The following is an 18,208-nucleotide window of genomic DNA, read 5'->3' as shown; positions in this document are numbered from 1 at the left end:
GCTTTTCTTAAAGTGAGCGCAAAGGTATTGTTTTAACTATTCATGGTTTCAGTATTGACCCGACCCGTCAATGTTCACCGAAATTGTGGTGTCGCTCCGGCACATGGTGTGGTCGGAGAGGGACAAAGATCATATGTCTCGTAATTTTTCTATTAAAATTTTTTCATTGACTCGGGACACCAAATATGACATGAATGAATATGATTCCCATCCAATTGGAGAGTACTATTCTCTGTTATAAAACAGAGGGAACCTGAATTTGAATTGAAATTCAATGTAATAATTGTAGTGGTTTTAGTTCATATAAATATAATATGTACTTTTATAAAGTTAATTTTTAAACAGTAGATTAACATTTTGTTATAGACATAGTGAACCTTCCCGTCTACTTTTTCTCTGAAACGGGACTCACAAAATGTTCAAAAGCAAAATTTAAATCTTCTCTAAATCCTAATTCTTCCCTAATTACTGCATCTAGCAATTTTTTAATGTTTTTTTTAAATATAGGATATTAAAATGTAAACACCTAACTTCAAACAATGGTAGCTGCAAAATCTTTTCTTCCCTGCCCGTAAAAAAAATAAAAATTTAACAAATTAATATTAAACTCCTATTATATGTTTAGTTTTTATTGTAAAATAATATCACATATACTGAAAAACTATAGCTAGATTTTGACATTTCTAGATGATCGATTTTATTTTCTCTGGAATCATCATCACCTATGTTGGGTGGGTATTATTGCTGCTTGAATTTCTTGTAGGTAAATGAGCTATATAATTGAGTGTGTCTAAGTTATCCCAATGAATCTAGATTTTCTCTGCTATGATAGATTTTATCCGAATGAAAAAATCGATTTTACATTTTAGTTCAACAACACCATGATGAATGAGTTATATTAGTTCAACAGTTGTATACTTTTATATTATTTTTTTGAAAGCTTATACATTTAATATTTTATATTAGTTCAACAGTTGTATACTTTTATATTGGGAAGCTGGTTGATGGGAACAAGGATCACTTGTCCCGACTGTGTCTCATTATTTATTCTAAGTCTATCATATTTTGCCACATAAATAAAAAAAAACTTTTAAAAATAAAAAATCACATTTCGATTGACTTGGAACATAGAATGGGACAACATTCTGGATAGGGGATCCGGTCCGGTTGATGGGATCTGGACCTGATACTGCCATGCAAACTACAGATATTATATGGTTAACCTAAAAATACTATCTCGGTTATTGTATATTTTTTTTCTAAGATATATTTCTCTTGGTGTGATTATTAATTTTTCCAGCTACTTACCTGAATAAGAATATATTACATAAGAATGGATATAACATAATAGGTAATACAATTTGAACTTCTAAGCCAGAGATATTGTGAACAAAGTTTCTTCAACTTAATATATATATATATATATATATATATATATATAAATGTATGAAATTTTTATATTATCATTATATTATTTACAATTCATATTTAATTATGATCGACTCTTTATACATTCCATTCATTTTACACTTATATATGATGATTCATGGAAATGGGTATGCACAAAATGCTCTTTGCACAAAGATGTGTCTTTGTCACATAATTGAAGCCCCTCTCCAAGAAACAGGATCAGTGGACCACGCACCCTCGTCCACTTCTCATGGGTGCCAATCCCTTTCCAAACACTACCCCTTATCCCTTTGCTTATATTTGAATCTACATGCATATGCTTCCTATAAGTATTATTTAATGTGCCAAAAAGTGAGGATGATGCCTAAACAAGTCATTGCACATCAATAATGTGTTGGTCTAGTGGTGTAAGGCCTCACTAGATCCTCAAGATCGAGAGTTCAATTCATGTGAGCGATACTCATTAGAATGTGGCAGCCACAAACCTCGAAAGGAGATACTCTTAGTAATCCCCAAGAAATAAGTCATAGCACAACCCTCATAATAGACCAATATAAAATAAACAATCATATAGTTGACTCCACTTCATTTTTTTTTGTAAGTCCATGCTTTTCATTATAGTAATAGGATTTAAATCATTTCCATTTCCTAACTAAATGGAAAAAATCTCAAATATTCAATCATTTGTGTATAATAAAATAATGAATTAAATGTTGGTTAAAATTTAATAATCATCATATAGGAGAAAGTGATAAATGAAATGGAGAGGATCTCTACCCTTATAATCATGTCTAACTCTACCCCCAAAAAAAACTAGTTGATTGATATCCTTACTCGTTAACATTCTAATGTTTTTATTAGATTAATTAAGTTTTTTGGTTCAGGTAAATAGACCAAAATCAACATATTTTTTCTGTATTTACCTTTTAAAATGTTTCTGCATATATAACGTGTGGTTGAATGGTGTGATTGTTTGCCACATAAGGACACTAGCATGGCAAGTTGTATGACACATCATCCCTTAATGACAAATATTGAATGGGAAATTGATGCATAATCTTAAGCAAAATCTCGGTTTCAAGTCTTATGAATGAAAAAATACTCGTTAGAAGAGTTAATCTCACATATATGCAGATGTTACCAACTCAAACATGATTACCTCCAGTACGAAGATACATATACGAAACCAAAAAAAGATATGCTACAAGTAATAAGTATCCTTTCAACAAAAATGAGAGAGGATATATTATTATTATATATATATATATATATATTAGATTGTCATTCACCTCATGATCTTTGGAGATAACATTGTATTTTATGCACTAAATAACCATTAGCAAAGTGGACCCATGGTTTAGTTTAGAATGCATAAGCCACCACACAACATGCTACCTAGTGCCCTAAGTAATGGATGTAGACAGAGACAAATCAAAAGCCTAACCTTCAAAAGATGAATAGAAAAGAAAGAGGTATGAGCCAGTCAACCAATATAGACATGGAGAATAGTGGTCAGAAATCAGATACAAAACATTGATTAAATTTAGTAAAAATCAAAATACAGAATTAATAAAACTGTTTTTTGTCTTTAGCTTTTAGTGGTTACATATCCACTGTTCTATTATAGCACCCACATTCCTATATTGCAATTATACTTGGTTTAGATAAGAGAATCCTCTGGACTTTGCAGGCCTACAATATTGTGATCTGAAATACTTAAAACATAGGGATAAGTCAAAAGCTGAAAAGAAAAATAATGGATGGAGAAATCAACACTCCTTAGCTTGGATTCTTCTGTAACCAGCACATGAAATAAACATGGGATGAGAGCAAGAACACATTTGAGTCAGGCTCAAAGAGATAGGTCCCCCTTATCATACAACTTTCTGAAGGAATGGAGTACCCTAAAAGGGTAGCATAGAATTCCTTTCACCTTGCATTGATAGATTCATGAATCTTTAGCCAAGTTGAGTTGAGGTTGGCAACATAGTTGAGCAATATCAGTCCTTATATATTTTATATGCTTATGTTTATGCATACAATTATCTTTATTAATGTTTTATTTTTTTTCTATAAAGTGTTAGTCCAAGTGTTATGTCACCTTTAGTGTGAAAATGTTTTGTTTTTTAATTATTTGCGGGTGTTATTATTAGTGATTCAGTGTTTTAAGACATGCCTTTGTATCAACTTGGTGTCTGAATATGCTTGAGTCAAACAAGTGCTATTTGACCCAATTTGAGATCTATAACCAACATTATGAAATCTTTAGACATCAACTTAACTTTTATTTCCTTGAAAAACAAAAAAAAAATTAGCATGTAATAACATATTTATCATTTTAAGTATAATATAATAACATTTTTGTCATTCAAAACACAAGTAAATTGAAGTATTTGTCTCTCCATTAATGGAGAGGATCCCTATTCCAAATCGGATATTCTTATATTCACTTAATCGTATTTACTGCCACATTAGTATATAAGAAGTTGTTACTTTAAACTTTTTTGTTGCCAAATTTTATTCTCAAATCTTTTGTTTTCACCTTCATGTTTTTGAACAATATACCTTTGTGGCTTAACGTTGTTGCCTTTCTTTTATAGGAAACTTGATGAAGAGATTATCAATGTATAAATGAAAAGGTTTAACACCATAAAATGCCTGTAAAGAAATCAAAGGAAAGTAAAGGTTGAGAAAAAAATACATTCAAAGGTATAAATTTGGAGTGATTTGAGCTTAAACCATTAAAAAAAGTAATACTCATTTCCATATTGATTTGGCTTGACACAAATGAATTATAATCGAGAAATTGCACTCCACAAACTGACATCAACTCATCGTTATCCTATGGTTGAGACACGTCAAAATTTTAAGGGAAAGGTTGAAAAATATATATTTTAATGCATAAAAACTAATAGCGGAATAAGATTTTCAATACAAAATTTCCCTCATTATAATTTTGTAACAACTGTTCTTAGTTCTTACTCTTTAACGAGAACCAAAATTTAATGCATAGATCTTATAAATCTCGCATGCAATAAATAGGCAACCACCATCCTTATACCCAGAATAGGTAATAGTAATAGCGTTTATCTGGATATCATTTTCTCAGTTTCAGCTAATAAGGTTAAAGCTATTCTGTCTAAACTTATAGAGTATTTGTAAATAAATTAACAAAACCAAAAAATAAAAAATAAAAAATAGAACTAAAATTTACGCCAATACTAACCAGTAAATCCTACAAGCAATTAAAAAACGACATTAGTTAAACTCTACCAAGTAATGTTATAATTTATGCATGCAACTTGGGTGTTCTAAATTTCTTTAGGAGAATTCAATTACTTGACAAGCAGAATACGTTTCTCTTTACACATTTTGTTTGAATTTTGACAGAAATGATCCAGATTATCATGTGGAGTGACACATAATAATCTCAATAATTCACCAAATTCAATGGGTTAGATTAATGTACCTTAACCACTAAGGTACAAAATACACTTTGGAATAGGGGTGAAAGTGTGAAACTGACTTTGCCCAAAGGAAACAGCAAAATTATCTTTCATCTGAAATTAGAGAAAAGGATAATTCAACGGATAAATTAAAAAAAAACCCTACAAAATTAGGTTTTACAAAGATCAACTTGAAGTATGTTGTTTAACAACCTAGACAAGTGAATTCAGTGTTTGAATTCTATGAACTCAGCTATAGGTTTCACTCTTGACCTTATTCAAAGTGAAGGATCTCTTCTGATACATTAATCACTTCCTCAACTTCAATGTCCTTGGCCTCATATTCCTCTTCTTCATCACTTGCCTCTCCATCCCTCAGATTTTGCCTGTATAACTTCTCTTCTTCATGCAACCTCTTCCATTCATTGATCCACTTGTCCCAATCTTCTTTCAAAGCCCTACGCTTTTCACGCTCCTGCTCGCTCAGCAGCAATGAAACATCTTGATCTTCGGCCTCATATTTCTTGCTATACTTCTTCAAGTTCTTTGCAATCTCTTCCTCTTTCTCAGCACTCAAGAAAGACGGTGGCCTTGGACGCCATAAGAACTGTGTAAAGAAAATAAAAAGGACAGAAATTACAGTGGGTATAAAACAACTATATTAGATTAAAACTTCCTGTGCCAAAACAACTTGCATGGCGGCAAAAAGGCCTATATCAATAACTTAATGATCTGTGTGCAATTGCAAAAATTGATACCAAAACATAGATTCAAACAATAGAACATTATATTGTAACATCTAATATAGTCTGCCAAATACAAAAACATTGTACATTCACAAATTATTCCTTCCACAATTGTAATGAACATATAAATATAATGGCCAAACAAAGTATAAAGCGCAATTGTCAATGTAACCTGGAAGAAGTGATCCTTCAGTATCCGATAGAGATGTTTGCCATTGAAAGACCATATATTGAAACCATTTTCCATTTCATGAACTGAAGTAACGGCTGTTGCAACATACCTGCAGCAAGAAAATGATAAAAAAAATATAATCAAATGACAGCTCATAAACCTAGGGCTAGTGTTTTTTACAGTGAAGTATCCAAATAAGCCCTTTAATACTGTAGTATATACAATTTCAGACTGCATATTAAGGTATACCTTCCAAGTAAAGTAACCAAGTAAATACAAGGTTAGCCAAAAAACTTCTGCCTTTATTAGCAATATGAATATATGAATGTGCGTTAAGGTATACCTTCCAGTTGGATCCCAGTCAATATCAGTTGCCATAAAATGTTCAGCAGTAGCCATGGTTTCAAGTTCATCAACATTGTAAAATTCTAACTGCCCATTAAAGCCTTTCAACCCTGCTAGTACAATGAAGCGACCTACTGGTGACCAAAACAGAGCATTTGCCTGCTTGCCTTTCAAAGTAGTGAGCTTTGAAACTCGGCCGGTGTGCTGAGCAGTCCTCATTGTGTAAAAGCTAACATCAGGCTTAGGATTGTCTCCATGGATAACTGCAAACCTATTGCCTTTTGGCTCCCAAGCAAATGCAATGATCTTGTCATTCTTGTTCTCAAGCTCTAGAACTTCTATGGGTATGTCACGTTCTTTTATGTAGAAAAGCTCAAAGCCTGTGTATGTGCTTTTCTTAGTTTTTGTAAACCGATCTACATTAACAGCAAGGTAATCTCCATTGCTTTGCCAGTACATCTTGCAGTCACTGACACTGAACAGATTTTTCTGCCTGAGTTCCACTTTGCTGGGGATTTGAATCAGACTTACCTAAATGATTAAATACATCTAAATTAGAAAAGATTGATAAAAAAATCTATGGACATTAACTAAATTAACCAGCTAACACAAAACATAGTCTGTGAGCATAAAAGACAAAAAAACATAAACATACCCTAGCAGGCTGGTTACCACCTCCCATCTCAGGAACAAAGAGTGCAATAATTGGATCAGTTGGAGACCAGCTGAAATCCACTATATTTTCAACCTTTAAGGACTTCTTGTCAACGAGAGAAAAAGTGTCTGTCTCATATACAGAGAGTACATTTTTCCCCATCCTTGCAAAATACTTATCATCTCCTCCATTACTCCATCTGAAAATATAATAGCATGAATGCATTAGGCCCATGACGATTCTGAAATACTTGCATTAAATCTAGATATAAAATATTTAAAGCAAAAGAAATTAGTACTTGAAAATAGGCCAAGACACCCCAGTGACACCACCAGCACCTCCAATTGCAAAGTCATCAGCACTTCCTTTAAAATCCCTCATAACTTTACCAGTCCTCACATCAAATATATTTATCACAACTCTCTATGAAAAGAAAGTTGGTGTTAGAAAAAAAAGCTGCCTAAAATAAGCATAATAAAATAATACACAGAAGAGATCACTCACATTAGCATCTCTGGGGTTGCTGGGTTCGTGGCTGCTATATGTTACCAAATACTTCTCACCGGGTGAAAAATCAATAAGTTTTACCTGCAATTTATATTAAACATTAACAAAAATACAATTAAAAATGAAAATATAAAGAAAACCAAAGTGCAAGTGTCAAATAATAATGCAAAATGAAATTACACTAAACCTGCGGATGAGCATAACGCATGAGACGGTTGAAGGTTGAAGCACCTCCCCAAACAGCTGCCCCCTGCCTGTGAACTGTTGCCAAGTATGTTCCCAGAGGCGACCATTGCACAAAGCTCTCAGTCCAAAACTGTAATTCATAAAATATATTAACACCCAGGGCCAGCAGCAATACACAACCATATAAAGGGGGAGAGGGACTGATAATGAAAGGATGCTAATAATATAAAATAATAGAAGGTTTGGAAATATAATCTCCACCCACCGTGCGTTTATAAACAGGATCAGGTTTCAAATGCCTTGCATCATTCCATAGAACCTCGGTATCTGAACCAGCACGAATCACAAACTGATCTCGGGCTTTTGCATCAGTGAGCCAATTTTGAAGATTCTCCTGTAAGATATATATAGACAGAAGAGAAGTTAAACATTGAAAAGTTGCAATGCGCCAAAGGGAAAGCTACTAAGTCAATAAAATAAACACACGCTTATACAAGCACATATTGCTCAGACTGAATGCTACCTAGCAAGTAATGCAAACATATTCATGACAAAAAAGTGTAGTTTATGAGAAAACTGAAACTGGTTATACTTAAGGACTAATAAAAATATGAACAGAGCCAGATCAAATTGAGGTCTTGCCTATATTTCAAAATACAATTTGGACTAAAAAAGGCTGAAATAATACAAATATTATAGGACCAAATGGCCAAAATTGTTGACTGAAACAAAAAGCATAGCTGAACCGGCTGTGGTAAAAAAAACAGTAAGAAAGATAAGATTATTAATAGTTTTGCATAGTTTGTCAATAATAAAAATGTAACAATGAAATTAAGCAAGTGTGTATATTATAAATGAAGCCAGAAAGATTCATGAATGCACAGACAGGAATAAATTCAGAAATTAAAACAAGAGAGGAGATTTAATACTATGATCATGAAAGAATTGTGTAGATAATTCAAATAAACCAAAAAGTTGACAACAAAAAAGGCATTGCTCACTTTGCAGATCAGTGAGATCACCATACCACAAATCACAATAACCAAAAAGGATAACTGAAAACTCAAACAAACAGATAGAATGTTACCCCTGGAGCATATGGCTTGGTTTCAGGAGGAGCCCACTGATCCGGAACTTTCATGAACCTATCAAAGTCATCAAACATGTTCACCGAAAATACGTGTGCACGATCCAGTTTGTATCCGTGAGTCCTCTCTTTAGCAAGCTCGGCTTCCTAAAATAATCAAATTCATTATAAACTGATAAATACAATAAAATTAAAGTTCAACATTATAATCAAATTATAATTACAATACCTGAGGGGAATTATATTCAATGAAGCAGTAACCCAAAGTTTTCTCAGTATCAGGATCAACAGGCATCCAAAGACCATCGTCCTTGATAACACCAATCTGACTATAGATCTTCCGAATAACGCCTTCAAGTTTCTCAAACTTCTCCTTAGGAACAACTGGTAAATTATCCACAACTATAATGTTCCCGAATCCAGACTCAAATTCCAGATTCTCCTCTTGGAGAACATCCTCATCATCACTATCATAATAAAATTAAACACAAAATAAATGTTACAATCTATAGTTTCTATACCTAGCAGGAATTAAAGTAAAAAAAAAGTTAAATACCTTGGAATGCCAACATTATCAGCAGTGGGGAGACGAATTGAATCGAGATCGATGGAATCGATATCGATTCCGAGACGAGAAGCGGTGGCTTCAATATCTTTCATAACGAGAACATCAGCCATGGTTGATTTTGTTCGCTATCACTGTGAGAGAACAACAAAATTTGTTGCTGTTAGGGTTTTTTGATGTTGAAGGACCTTCTCTAATAAACTGCGGCGCGCCAACTAGGTTTGCTCTATCTTTTCTTTGATGGATTAAATTTTATATTTTTCTCTAGGATGAGTATATTCTTTGTCTTTTATACTTTTGGGGTTTTTTTTTAAATAAATTGATATGTTCTTCCGTAAAAAAATATTAAGTGGTTACTTAGGTATGGGTATGCCTCTATGGTTAATTTAATTTAATCTGTTATTAAAATTTTGATTGTTTATCAATATTATATGATATTATATATTCAGTTTTTATGTATTTTATTTTTTATAGTTAGAATATATTTGTTGTATTCAATATATTATATATTATAATTTTTGTGTATTTATGATAATGTATAGTTTAAGGTGAGAGATGTAGTTAATTAATTTGTTGGTGATGATTAACTAGAATTATATGGTTTTTTTTGTAAAATATAAATAATATGAAGGACAAAATAGGAAGTAAAAATTATAACATGATAGAAGTTACACCATATTTTGACTTTATATATAGATTAATTCGGTTTATGATACTTTATATATAGATTAATTCGGTTTATATCATAATTATTGTTATCAGTTTAAAATATAATGAAATGCTTCATTAATATTGGATTTGCATTGTGTAAAAAATTTATGTATTAAACTAATGAAATAAAATAGGAGAATAATAAATAAATAAATAAACATAATTGAAAACAAAATAATCCATATTCATATTTCTAATTTCAAATATTCACAAGTATAGAAAAGGTAAAATAATGTCGGAAATAGTGAGAGTTTTTGTTACTCCCAATTCTGCTTCATCTAGACCGTGAATATTTTTTTTACATTCCTTCTATGCTTTTTTAGTACAAGCAAAAGCAACAAAAAAAGAGAGCAAAAGATGCTCTTTTTTTCTTTTAGCTTGATAACCAATGAAATATGTTTGTAGTGTAAATAAATATTGTGTGAAAACTATTAACCTCCCAAATCATACTGAGCAATGGGCTCAATACATGGGCTTCTTACTTTTGCAGGCTTACAAACTTGCACGGAAAACAAGGCCTAGAAAGGGGAGGTTGCAACAAACCAAACTAATTGGATAATTTTTTTTTTACATAAAGTTAGTAGGGAAGTTTGGGAGTCATTTAGTGATTAAATTTAATTGGTATGGGTATGCCTCTATGTTTATCACTAATGACATATATGAATATATGATAAGAGAGTTGCATGTGATTAGAATAAGGTATGAGTATGATAGGCACTTTATCATGTCTACTATTTGTTGTGCATAAGATAATCCACTAAAGAATGGTGGGATATGGTAAAATAATATTCAAGACAAAAATAATCATATATCACAGGATATATAATTTGTAATATATTTATTTGTTAATGGTGGTAGCGATGGTGGTGTCAAAGGAGATGGAGGCAACATTTTCAGGGTGGTGGTTGGTGGAAGCAATGGTGGATGATATGATAATGCTAGGGTTGCGAGGTGGTGTGATAGCAATGGTTAACAAAATATTATCCAATGTTCAAGTTTCATACTAAGGTCATTTGACTATTTCAAATGCCAAGTTCATACGATCATTTAATGTCATTAGAAATGGGTGCATGACCTTAGTTTGAACCCTTAAACTTGGAATAATATATTTCTGTTACTAGAAAATGGATCAAAATTCAAGCACCGGAACATGCAATTGTTAAGAAGTTTTCTTATTGCGAGAGTGCTTCAGAGTTAGGTTTAGGAGAACCAATATTCATCATTTAATTATCCAAGAAACCAACATAACCGAATAGAGAAAGGCAATGAAAGGGGTAAGTGTCAAAATTCTGAATTCAAATACTTGATGAGTACAACTCTGTCAATATGAAAATACAATTGGTGTACAATCTTACATGGAACTCTGATATGGAGTTAATGAAGATGCAAGTGCCCAACTCAACCAATAAAAAAAATGAGTTTATAAGCTGTCAATCAATCTTCTTTGAAAGAAGAAACTTCCTGGTGAAATCGGATTTCAACTTGCATCCAAAAGAATGTATTGTTATGAATATGCCATCAATGTCTTCTTCCTTCTTTTCATAAACATAGAAAGCTACAAACACAAAGGCAATACCTGTAACCACGAAATGAAACAAACAAGTATTAGTATCATCCACATCCAGTAACCTTAGGTTCAAACAAAAGCACGTAATAGCAGGCAGTGGCTTGTCTTCTGACAGTAGCCGATGAACTGGATGTCCCAGTCAAAAGTGATCGAATGAGGTAACCATGCAACTTGTCACCATCACAAACGTGGAGTCAAATGAAGAATTTCCTGTGTAGAAAATTCTTGTAGGCACATACATGTGCAAAGCGTGAGTCTGTCTTTGTGTGTTTGAGAGAGAGAGAGAGCAAACCTATAATATATAGGCTCTGAAGTGAGAAGCCTCCAAGGAAACTAAGGATAACCAGAGAGAAAACAACCTACAGATCAGGAAGCCAAAAAAGTGTAAGCACGGCTGAGAAGAAACTTTGTACTGCGATAAACTAAGTTAATTAATTTGTTGGTGATGATTAACTAGAATTATATGGTTTTTTTTGTAAAATATAAATAATATGAAGGACAAAATAGGAAGTAAAAATTATAACATGATAGAAGTTACACCATATTTTGACTTTATATATAGATTAATTCGGTTTATGATACTTTATATATAGATTAATTCGGTTTATATCATAATTATTGTTATCAGTTTAAAATATAATGAAATGCTTCATTAATATTGGATTTGCATTGTGTAAAAAATTTATGTATTAAACTAATGAAATAAAATAGGAGAATAATAAATAAATAAATAAACATAATTGAAAACAAAATAATCCATATTCATATTTCTAATTTCAAATATTCACAAGTATAGAAAAGGTAAAATAATGTCGGAAATAGTGAGAGTTTTTGTTACTCCCAATTCTGCTTCATCTAGACCGTGAATATTTTTTTTACATTCCTTCTATGCTTTTTTAGTACAAGCAAAAGCAACAAAAAAAGAGAGCAAAAGATGCTCTTTTTTTCTTTTAGCTTGATAACCAATGAAATATGTTTGTAGTGTAAATAAATATTGTGTGAAAACTATTAACCTCCCAAATCATACTGAGCAATGGGCTCAATACATGGGCTTCTTACTTTTGCAGGCTTACAAACTTGCACGGAAAACAAGGCCTAGAAAGGGGAGGTTGCAACAAACCAAACTAATTGGATAATTTTTTTTTTACATAAAGTTAGTAGGGAAGTTTGGGAGTCATTTAGTGATTAAATTTAATTGGTATGGGTATGCCTCTATGTTTATCACTAATGACATATATGAATATATGATAAGAGAGTTGCATGTGATTAGAATAAGGTATGAGTATGATAGGCACTTTATCATGTCTACTATTTGTTGTGCATAAGATAATCCACTAAAGAATGGTGGGATATGGTAAAATAATATTCAAGACAAAAATAATCATATATCACAGGATATATAATTTGTAATATATTTATTTGTTAATGGTGGTAGCGATGGTGGTGTCAAAGGAGATGGAGGCAACATTTTCAGGGTGGTGGTTGGTGGAAGCAATGGTGGATGATATGATAATGCTAGGGTTGCGAGGTGGTGTGATAGCAATGGTTAACAAAATATTATCCAATGTTCAAGTTTCATACTAAGGTCATTTGACTATTTCAAATGCCAAGTTCATACGATCATTTAATGTCATTAGAAATGGGTGCATGACCTTAGTTTGAACCCTTAAACTTGGAATAATATATTTCTGTTACTAGAAAATGGATCAAAATTCAAGCACCGGAACATGCAATTGTTAAGAAGTTTTCTTATTGCGAGAGTGCTTCAGAGTTAGGTTTAGGAGAACCAATATTCATCATTTAATTATCCAAGAAACCAACATAACCGAATAGAGAAAGGCAATGAAAGGGGTAAGTGTCAAAATTCTGAATTCAAATACTTGATGAGTACAACTCTGTCAATATGAAAATACAATTGGTGTACAATCTTACATGGAACTCTGATATGGAGTTAATGAAGATGCAAGTGCCCAACTCAACCAATAAAAAAAATGAGTTTATAAGCTGTCAATCAATCTTCTTTGAAAGAAGAAACTTCCTGGTGAAATCGGATTTCAACTTGCATCCAAAAGAATGTATTGTTATGAATATGCCATCAATGTCTTCTTCCTTCTTTTCATAAACATAGAAAGCTACAAACACAAAGGCAATACCTGTAACCACGAAATGAAACAAACAAGTATTAGTATCATCCACATCCAGTAACCTTAGGTTCAAACAAAAGCACGTAATAGCAGGCAGTGGCTTGTCTTCTGACAGTAGCCGATGAACTGGATGTCCCAGTCAAAAGTGATCGAATGAGGTAACCATGCAACTTGTCACCATCACAAACGTGGAGTCAAATGAAGAATTTCCTGTGTAGAAAATTCTTGTAGGCACATACATGTGCAAAGCGTGAGTCTGTCTTTGTGTGTTTGAGAGAGAGAGAGAGCAAACCTATAATATATAGGCTCTGAAGTGAGAAGCCTCCAAGGAAACTAAGGATAACCAGAGAGAAAACAACCTACAGATCAGGAAGCCAAAAAAGTGTAAGCACGGCTGAGAAGAAACTTTGTACTGCGATAAACTAATTTTTACATAAATAAAATTTTAAAATGGGAAATTATGAATTTCACAATCTTTCAACAATTCTATAGAATTTTACAATTCATATGAAAATCACTGTCCATAGGCAAATAAGTGACGCAGTGTAGATAGTACCTTAGAGAACAGCTCCAAATTATTTCCTTGTGCAAGGGATTTTAAAACATTCACAGCAAAATTCCAAGATGAGGCCACTGAGAGAGCAATTTGATGTGACATATTGTCTGATAAGTGAAACCCTGATGGGGGTATTTTCTCAATATTATACCCCAATCTGCACAAGCACAAAGAACTAGCGATAGTTATCATTTATTTTTGCATTAGAAACCGCAATGCTTCTAATAGATAACAACCATGAATACTTTTCTGAAGGGATAACAACTACATTATTGGATATGATAATGGCAACATACAAATATACAATGTTAATTGACAAATGGAAATGATGAACAGTGGTGTACTTACATCTTTGCAGGTAGAATGCCATGAATGAATAAAAAGATTGATATGAATAATAGAAGCTTTGAAACAGCAGTAATGATGGTGTTTCCAGATGCAATGAAGTTGAAGTATATTGCAGCCAAGACTAACAATGTAGTGAAAGTTTGCTTTCTATCCTTCCAAAGCAACGTGTCAGCAACTGAAAATGAATAAATCAATTAAAATGTATAGAAAAAAATTTTAACTGCAAAACTACTCCCAGCATGTAACCAAAGAAAAAAAAAACTACTTCCAAGATCAGGTCGCTACACAATTGCATTGGTATAGTACGTAGAAGAGATCTGATAATGTTGTCAACTGAGCAAATAGATAATAAAATTGTTGTTTCAGGCTTCATAGAGCTTTCATGTCAACCAAAAACATGCTTTATAAGAAGAATGCAATATTTCATATCAAGATAAAAAAATACAGAATTGGTAGTATTTGATAAAGACCGGCTATTATGAGCCTAAACTACAACTTTCTGCATTACCTTTCACAATCCAATCGAATTTAATATTCCTGGAAATTAAATGAACATCTTGCGTGTCTATCAACATGTTCTTGTTCATAATCTTGCCTGTTTTATAACATAATCAAAGTCCCTCCATCAAATGGTACAACCGTGCAAGAGTAGCAGCCATATGCTTATTTTTAGGTGTAGTAATAGCTTAATTCTTCTTTACAATAAATGCAAGCCAACATTGAATAAACATCAATTCTAGATTTCCCAAACAAAGAGGACAATTGAGTACAGTTGGTTATTCATACCTCTTCCTCTTCCAAGGTATATGGAAGATTTTGAGGGTCCTTCTCTTCTGGTTTTAGGTTGATTTTCAGCCCTTAGGTGTGGGTATGAATCAATCGTCCTCCGAAGACCCTCCTGCAAGAAAAATTACAATCATGTTATTATAAGTTTAAGTAACCCTGCAAGAACTAGGACTAGCACCCACTGCAATAGATGTCACATCTTATACTTTATTTGAGAATATATTAGATAATCTTTACTCCATATTATCCATAATTTTATGGGTTTTAAATCAGACAACTTCTAGTAATTTTTCATACTTTGAAAGCATGAACAACACATAAGGAATGTGGATCACTTGATATATGCATGAAATTTGCGACTTCACTGAAGCTCCCTAAAATCTTTCACAATAATGACCACTTCAGCATCTAAATGAAGTACACCATCATGAATCTCCATGTAGAAATAGAATACATAATATCTAATTAGTTTTCCAAAATATCACCATACCTGTAGTGTTATGATGGGTGCATAGCCAAGGCGGTCTTTTGCTTTTGAGCAATCAAACGATCTACTGCAAGACAGGAGTCTTACTCTTGAGGGTGTAAACTGTGGCACCTTCATTCCATATGGTCCTAGCAGCTTATATATTAACTCCACCAAATGTGCAATTGGCATGATAACAGAGGCAGGGATCTTTATTCTAGGCCTGCAGACTACATAAACTCAGATAACGAAGAAAAGGCATTCATAACGCAACAACTATGTTCATACAGACATACGTGATAAAACCATAAGTCCATAACTGTATTCCTTATTTCATTTGAATATAATGCAAAAAAGAAATATAGAAAAGGCATTGATAACGCAACAACTATGCTTGTACAGACGTATGTGATAAAACCATAAGTCCATAAGTCCATAACTGTATTCCTTATTTCATTTGAATATAATGTAAAAATGAAATATAGAAATTTATATCCTCATTAGCATAAACAAAACCCTGTGCACCAGAGACCATGCCCATAAAAGAGATAGCAGAAATGATTTTTCTCTTTACATCCTTAAGAATCAATATAATAAAAAAAATAGTGGCCAGGATTTGGAAAAACCCGTAATCCTAATTCCTAAAATATCGATTAGACAGGAACTTCAGCCTAATGCTGATGTCAAAGTCCAACTTCAACTTAATATTGCATCTTTCATATGATAGAACAAATGAGTAGTCACATAACTAGTTTATTAATAATCTGACAGTTCCAAACTGCCAGCACCTGTGTTTTTACAATAATAGAACAGAGGTGGCGCAGATGAGTATCATAGATTGGGATAACTTATGTTATTTTTTGTTTTAGGAAATTTTCTCTTATCTTTAGACAAGTTATTTTTTAAGCTTCAGTGTTGATTAGGAGTTGACTAAAGGTCTACTGTGTGATTATAAATATTTCTTTTGATCATCTCAAATTGGTGTCTTTAGCAAATTATTAATAAATATACACCACTGTCAAGTTTTCTGTGCAGCTCATGTGAGTTTTGGACCCTTTATTTTACATCAGCAGGAAATCACAAATAAAATATGAGAGGTTGCATAACGAGAGCAAAGAAATACTTAATGGTTAACAATATAAAAGAAACTACCTTTCATATCCAAGACCTTCCAGGATTAGTGACAGGAACTCCCAAAACTTTATAGGTTCCATATTTGTTATGAAATATGCCTAGAAAACAAACGTCCATCAGCAAATAAATAGTTTAGTAATTGCTAAAATTTTCCTAACTTAGCATGCAAATTAACACAGTTCCTTGTATCATCCTTTAGTACAGGAAACACGGATGCTCTTTTGAAGATATGCAATAATTTGTTTTGATGTTGAATCTAATTAACTAGGTTTAAATGAACATTCTTCCATACAAGGTACATTTTCAAAGTTTTCTTATTTGCCAAAAAGAAGAAATTCTTCCCTTCAACATAGCATCACCCTTTTATCAATAAATAACTTTTTAATTGTTGAACAGCTGTTCAGAAACAACAACCCCTCAACAATGGAGCAAACTAAGAAAGTAATGATAGAATCTTCCAGCAGTACCTCTCCTGCAGCTTTTTCTGAAACTTTCCCCTCCGAAGCCAGAGCTCGTTCAGCACATATATGAGCATGAGCCACGTTTTCAACATAAGTGAAATCATAAAGATTATTGCCATCGCCAATAATGAACTGTTCAAGAGAAAAATATAAATTAAAGAATGAAGAAAGGTTGGGAAAAGCATTTGCCAATATACTGTCACATATGCATATTGTTTATAGCTGCTTTCTCCATGTGCCTCCAATTTCATGAAGCAAAATTTCTTTGTTGTTATCAGTTTCAGTCCAATTTCATTCCACTTGTGGATATTTTCTGACTCAATAAGACAGGTCTTATTCAAGATTAAATGTTGTGAGTGTTTGGTTAATTATTTAAGCAGTATATTTCTACCAAGAATCTATAAGAAAAACATGTTAGAACCTTTAGCACAAACTTATCCAAGATTCCAAGTGATTAAGTACATCATAACAGCAGTGACTAGGCTAAAAAACGGTAAAGCTAATGGCTAACTTTTGACATTTTGCTCAACCACGAGGAAGAGGTTGTAGAGCCGTAAACAAAACCTAACAGAAACAAGTCACAATTAAACCTGCAATAGATACATTTATGCCTTCTATATGTCATATTTTGGTAGCTAAATGACTTCAGTTCAAAATTATGATGCACAGGTAAAATCACATACAAAATTTGAATCAATGGGACGGAAAGAACAATAACATTACCTTGGATTTCCCTGCCCTGGCAGCATCAACTAAGGAAGGCACGAGCAGTTTATCGCCAGGCCCGAAAATGCTGCTAGGCCGTATGCAGCATGTTAGGAGTCCATCCTTCCCATTGGCCTTAATAACCAATCCTTCACCCTCGGCTTTAGTTGCAGAATAATGATCATTATGCTGAAATTTAATTCAATTCAAT

The 18,208-nt window shown here is 32.8% G+C and overlaps 2 protein-coding genes and 1 long non-coding RNA gene across 4 annotated transcripts in view; all 3 read right to left on the bottom strand.

Annotated features, from left to right (window-relative positions):
* On the bottom strand, positions 4,836-9,346 carry LOC109328271 (eukaryotic translation initiation factor 3 subunit B-like). Its single transcript, XM_019561663.1, has 11 exons — positions 9,111-9,346; positions 8,784-9,021; positions 8,555-8,701; positions 7,733-7,861; positions 7,469-7,597; positions 7,279-7,362; positions 7,073-7,197; positions 6,775-6,973; positions 6,118-6,650; positions 5,775-5,883; positions 4,836-5,463 (listed from the first exon to the last, which is right to left on the bottom strand). Exons 1-11 carry the CDS (start codon positions 9,230-9,232, stop codon positions 5,131-5,133), a joined length of 2,148 nt encoding a protein of 715 aa, XP_019417208.1. The 5' UTR covers positions 9,233-9,346; the 3' UTR covers positions 4,836-5,130.
* LOC109327831 lies at positions 11,110-11,813 on the bottom strand. Its single transcript, XR_002105352.1, has 2 exons — positions 11,690-11,813; positions 11,110-11,406 (listed from the first exon to the last, which is right to left on the bottom strand). It is a non-coding gene; the product is annotated as an uncharacterized LOC109327831 (long non-coding RNA).
* The window catches only part of LOC109328420 (3beta-hydroxysteroid-dehydrogenase/decarboxylase-like), a 17,245-nt gene continuing 12,290 nt past the window's right edge, over positions 13,254-18,208 (bottom strand). Inside the window, exons 3-12 of one of the 2 annotated variants that reach the window (XM_019561882.1) lie at positions 18,016-18,186; positions 17,299-17,424; positions 16,850-16,929; positions 15,722-15,920; positions 15,232-15,343; positions 14,446-14,620; positions 14,098-14,254; positions 13,834-13,900; positions 13,368-13,550; positions 13,254-13,290 (exon numbers count right to left, since the gene is read on the bottom strand). In XM_019561882.1, coding sequence (XP_019417427.1) covers positions 13,405-13,550; positions 13,834-13,900; positions 14,098-14,254; positions 14,446-14,620; positions 15,232-15,343; positions 15,722-15,920; positions 16,850-16,929; positions 17,299-17,424; positions 18,016-18,186 — 1,233 coding nt within the window. In that variant the 3' untranslated portion in view covers positions 13,254-13,290; positions 13,368-13,404. Of the gene's footprint in view, positions 13,551-13,833; positions 13,901-14,097; positions 14,255-14,445; positions 14,621-15,231; positions 15,344-15,721; positions 15,921-16,849; positions 16,930-17,298; positions 17,425-18,015; positions 18,187-18,208 lie in introns of both variants that reach the window. The other variant, XM_019561881.1, reaches the window with a different exon arrangement.

This window comes from Lupinus angustifolius, chromosome LG15 (genome assembly GCF_001865875.1).
Source record: "Lupinus angustifolius cultivar Tanjil chromosome LG15, LupAngTanjil_v1.0, whole genome shotgun sequence".
Classification (NCBI taxonomy): Eukaryota; Viridiplantae; Streptophyta; class Magnoliopsida; order Fabales; family Fabaceae; genus Lupinus; species Lupinus angustifolius.
This window is presented reverse-complemented; position numbering and strand designations above follow the sequence as displayed.

Bases quoted from the DNA above. Each gene is read 5' to 3' on its own strand.
- LOC109328271 (XM_019561663.1), bottom strand. From the start codon at position 9,232: ATGGCTGATGTTCTCGTTATGAAAGATATTGAAGCCACCGCTTCTCGT. The intron at 8,702-8,783 runs GTATTGTAATTA...TGATTATTTTAG, and splicing joins TTGAATATAATTCCCCTCAG to GAAGCCGAGCTTGCTAAAGA. The intron at 7,198-7,278 runs GTGAGTGATCTC...TTCTTTTCATAG, and splicing joins GCAACCCCAGAGATGCTAAT to AGAGTTGTGATAAATATATT.